Below are 4736 nucleotides of genomic sequence, written 5' to 3'. Positions count from 1 at the left end.
TAAGTTATGATTTGTTAATTCAAAATGAAATTAGGCATTTTTTTCTTACCAAGCCCACTTTTGAAAAATATACCGAAGTTTATGAGTCCTATATGAAATTGTTAAAAAAAATATCCTTGATGAAAAGAGATGGGATAAATTGTGTGAGCTCATCAAATAGGAACATAATGCAGAATTTCAAGAGCAAACAACGCCATTTCAATAGCAGACAACATAATTTCAGGGCAGTCATAAAAAAACGAATTTCTAGCTACAGGCATCAACAAGATCCCTCAAAATGAGTTAGATCCACTATTTTTAGTTTATTGTTGTAATATCCCAAATATTTTGGATGATGTTATATTTTGTAATAATTTTTTATTCTAGTTTAGATATGCTAGAAATTCAAACTCTATAAGTATTTTGTATTTTAAAGAAGAAAGGGTTGAACCCTTATGATGAACCAACAAACATGCTTGTAATTTTCTAAACTATTTCTGAAGATTAATAGAAGGATTCTTGATTCATTCTAACAACTTGTGTATCTGTGTGTTCTTCTGGTATTCATTTATGTTATCATTTTATATTTTCTCTGCACATGTTTAAGGTAACACAAAAGTATGAGTAAGATTGTAACACATAAGTCTGGATAAGATTAGATTGAATACCAATCTATCTGAAAGCTCCTGCAAAGTTAGTATTATTTAAAGAGATAAATTAACTGAAATTGTTTGTCTTAGTCAATTCCTCTAAATCAATAAATTGTTGACTTCTATATCTCTTGCACATTTACTGTTTGACTATAGAAATTTGTTATATGCATATGCTATATATAAGAAATTAAACATTTAGTTTGAATATTTAAGGAATTATCTATCTTCTTTACTTCTACTTTTCATATAATTTTAAAGCTTAATTCCGTGAAGAGTGAAGAATCAACCCTTCTGGTTTCTCAGAAATAATTAAGATTTACATCTGTTTAAAAGTTTAAGCATTGGTCATCCTTTTAAAATCAAAAACATTATTTTAGATGCTTTGGCATAGTCCCTTAGCCTATGACTATCTACAAAGGATAGGAGTGTGGAGAATAAATATCTACTATCTAGCTAATAATTCTTGATAAATAAGTAAAAATTGTGGAAGTTCTATTCTAAAATAAACACACCAATTAATTTAATTAGGCAAATAATAGTATATAAATAATTTTTGATAAATAAAATAAAATTGTGAAAGTTTTATTCCTAAATAAACACACCAATTAATTTAATTAAACAAATAATATATGTGACAAATGAATGTGAAATAATTTTTAATTTAGATTTTTTATTTTTAAAATAATCATTCATTTTAGATAATATCAAAATTATATTTCACTTCATTTTTTAAATCGTATAATTTAAATTAATAAAAAAAACTGCATACCCTGGAAACATTACACATTAAAACAAATAATACAAAAGTCAAATTTAATTACTTTTCAGACAATTACAATATATTAGCGGGTGGCGGACACAAAAATAAAGTATAATTTTTTACCCTAGTGTCCTCATCTGAAAATACCATTAACGAGACTATTGGTGTCATGTGAAATGAAATACAAAAATCTTAGTTAGTCAAACTCTACCACAAACTTTAGGATATATACAAATTTGGAAGCATTCAAGCCGGTTGTACCTGCAATATTTCTTGCCTTGGGGCCAAAGGCACTGACTAAATCAAACCGGAAGAGCAGGTGCATCCCTATATAGAAAAGTCTAAGTCAGTGTATTGGGTGAGATCCTTGTTTGGTTTTCTGAAATTTGGCAGCTACACGAAGAATCCCTAATTCTGAATTCGGTAAACCCTCAGTTTTCAATATGGTTTAATCTCGTTATTTCAGAGTTCTCATGCTCTGTAATGCCATAGCAGAAGTAAAAAGGAATGCCTCATCTGAATTTTTTGGGGGGTTTTGTTTGAATTTGCATGGGGTGTTGACTATTTATGCTACTCTGAAAGTGTGTGATATGTTTGGTAGGTGAAGCTACAGGGATGACAGTTGATTTACCTCCTGCCTTTGGGTGGGTAGTCTTGGATATTGTGGTATATTCAGCGCTCAATGGCTGGATGGCCATTCAGGTCGGACAGGCTAGAAAACGGTATGAGTAATTATGTTGCAATTGCTTAGCATTTCGTTTCTCTCTCTTTTGAAGAAATATATAATCTCAGGTGTGAATATTTTCAAGGATGAAATTTTTTTAGTTTATGGTTTGAAAAATATTTATGCAAGGACACATATGTGCATTGCATCTATATATTTTACATTATCAACTTGTTTACAAATTAAAAATTTGATAATTAGAAAAGAGATCAGATTTCAAAATATTCTCGAAATTTGCAATAAATATAAAAATACCTTTCTAGCTTATAAACAAACATCTTATGGATCCCTAGCCAATCATTACTCAATTGTAGGCCTAAACAAGGATTTGAAGTGGTTCACATTTTATGAAAGGAGTCAAAGAATTGGCCCACAATGTGTTCTTTTTGCCTTTTTGGCTTGTGCAGATATAATGTCCCTTACCCGAAATTGTATGCCATTGAAAGTGAGAACAAGGATGCAAACATGTTCAACTGTATTCAGGTTTGTTTTGGGTTTTAATATTCAGCTCTTTTGTTGCCAAATCTGATAAGTTGTTTACTCTATATCTCTCTCCCTAAATGCCCTGTCTGTTTTTTTCGTCAGTTCTCTGTACCAAATTAGGGCTGGATAATATTAATATTGACTGTGTATTTTTATGTTTGACCAATTATTGATTGTTTGGTTACAGCGAGGACATCAGAACTGTCTGGAGAATATGCCTGTATTCTTTGTGGTCCTCATTTTGGGTGGCTTACAGGTACTGTATTAATGTGTGTTTTTAGGTACTGTATTAATGTGTGTTTTTATTTAAAGTGCTTGTTCTTTATTTTCTCTGGAGTGTTTTTATTTTAAGTGATTCATCTTCGGAGCAGTAATTGTAGAAGTGGGGTGTAGTTTCCATCCTCCCGTTATGTTACACACCTGTTGCACATGAGACTAGATGTGCAGTATCCATTATGTACCCTGCAACTGGGAAATTCGGTTGTGAACGCTTAGTTTGCTTGGCTGACCATGGATCCACAAGAACTTTTGTTTCCAAGAAGTTTCTATTTCAAGTGAATTGGGGCATTACTGTGTTTTGAAGGATATTGTTAGTATGTGTTCCGTTTGAAGAAAATTTATGCTTGTAGAACAGAAGCAAAACAGTTTCCTTCCTTTCATAGAGTGAGTGTAAAGAATAGAAAGCCATAGCCTATGCCCTGCCAACACCAAGCCAGTTGGACTTCCTAGTTTTGAACTTATTTAGATGGTAGATTTTGGGGATATTTCAGAATTAGACAGAATTGGACTTCACTCTGCTCCTTCAATCCTGACATATTCCAAATTGACCTCACTTCCGTTAGTGGATTTCAAAATATTCAAAAAATAGACCATTGAGATATTCCAAAGAATAAGCAATTGAGATAAGAATGGGACATGGCATCAGATCCACCTCCTACATCTAATATTAAAATATTTTCTGAAAGAAGATAGATAAGTTATAGAACCATTAGGTCCCAAAGTGGATCCCAGAATGGAACATCTAACACTCTCCCTCAAACCCAAACTGGGGAATTGAACTTGGGCCAAAAGCTCTGATACTTTGTTGAGATTTTCTGTTACACCAAAACCCACAGGCATTAGTAAACTTTTAAACCATTATCATTACCTTTCTGAATGGTTCCAGGGTGAATCCCAGAGTGATGGTTTTGTCAGTGTGAATGATTTTAATTATTATTTTCATTTTTATTAACTTATCACTTTGGCTTTGGATATTTCCACTTGCAGCACCCTATAGCCTCCGCCATTTTCGGTATGTTGTATACTGTTGCACGGTATTTCTACTTCACAGGCTATTCAACAGGAGTTCCTAAAAATAGATTGACTTACGGGTATGCATGTGCCGACAGGCTTAACTCAGAGATAAACCAGTATAAAGTTTAGTAGGACTTTATTTGTAGCCTTGAAATAAGATAATGTTTCTGTGATATTGTGTGTTCAGGAAATATAACGCTGTTGGCATGTTGGGATTGCTGTTCTGCACTCTATCATTGGCATGGCATCTTTTGTTTAAAGCCCCCAACTATGAATAGAAGCAGCTTATGTCAAATACCAGGCAGGCCCACAAATTTTCCGAAGGAAACGAAACTCTGTTCTTGTTAGTTCCCAAGATAATGGTTTTTCGTTGAATTGTGATTAGTTTAATCACTGGAACTGAAGCCTGCTTATTTTCAGGATCTGCAGCTTACAACTATGCAGAGCTCATTATGACTTGCACTCCTTGTAGCTGCACTATAATTTAGCTTTTAGAATTGGGTGATTAAGCTCCAACAATTATTTTATTTTCAACAGATTAGCTAATTGAACTATGCATAGTTCACTGTAACTTTGAAGGTTAAAGTGACATTTTTGATAAAGAAGAATAATTATTACGAAAAAATTTCAAACCATATTTCAGAACAATTTGCCCATCAAGCCTCAGCTCAAATTCACACACATCTGATTGTCAGCATATAGCGCTTGCCCGTTCTTTGAGTAATGCTTTCAAAGTGAGTTAGTATTTGCTTCCTATGTATTTGATAGTAGAAAAGAAAATGTATAAACCACTGTGTTGAGAGCGTATCACTGGATTTGGATTTTGATAGGGAGATTAGATGGT

General features: G+C 32.9%; 1 protein-coding gene across 2 annotated transcripts; it reads left to right on the top strand.

Moving 5' to 3' along the window:
- The first annotated feature begins 1629 nt into the window (after positions 1–1629).
- Positions 1630–4527, top strand: LOC149222507 (uncharacterized). 2 transcript variants are annotated; one of them, XM_089385466.1, is made up of 7 exons: positions 1630–1815; positions 1994–2114; positions 2524–2599; positions 2787–2855; positions 3866–3969; positions 4080–4193; positions 4313–4527. In XM_089385466.1, the coding sequence occupies exons 2-6, from the start codon at positions 2008–2010 to the stop codon at positions 4168–4170; spliced, it is 447 nt and encodes a 148-aa protein (XP_089241592.1). In that variant the 5' UTR covers positions 1630–1815; positions 1994–2007; the 3' UTR covers positions 4171–4193; positions 4313–4527. The 2 variants fall into 2 exon arrangements, 1 of the variants encoding a protein (XP_089241592.1); XR_016249437.1 differs by having other exon boundaries at positions 1632–1815; positions 4080–4235.
- The last annotated feature ends 209 nt before the right edge of the window (positions 4528–4736 follow it).

This window comes from Pinus tabuliformis, chromosome Q (assembly GCF_031772625.1).
Source record: "Pinus tabuliformis cultivar Carrire ecotype Pingquan chromosome Q, CPIR1, whole genome shotgun sequence".
Lineage (NCBI taxonomy): Eukaryota > Viridiplantae > Streptophyta > Pinopsida > Pinales > Pinaceae > Pinus > Pinus tabuliformis.
The sequence above is the reverse complement of the archived record's forward strand: the minus strand, read 5'-3'. Positions and strand labels throughout refer to the sequence as shown.

Bases quoted from the DNA above. Each gene is read 5' to 3' on its own strand.
- LOC149222507 (XM_089385466.1), top strand. From the start codon at position 2,008: ATGACAGTTGATTTACCTCCTGCCTTTGGGTGGGTAGTCTTGGATATT. The intron at 2,115-2,523 runs GTATGAGTAATT...TGGCTTGTGCAG, and splicing joins GTCGGACAGGCTAGAAAACG to ATATAATGTCCCTTACCCGA. The intron at 3,970-4,079 runs GTATGCATGTGC...TTGTGTGTTCAG, and splicing joins AAAAATAGATTGACTTACGG to GAAATATAACGCTGTTGGCA.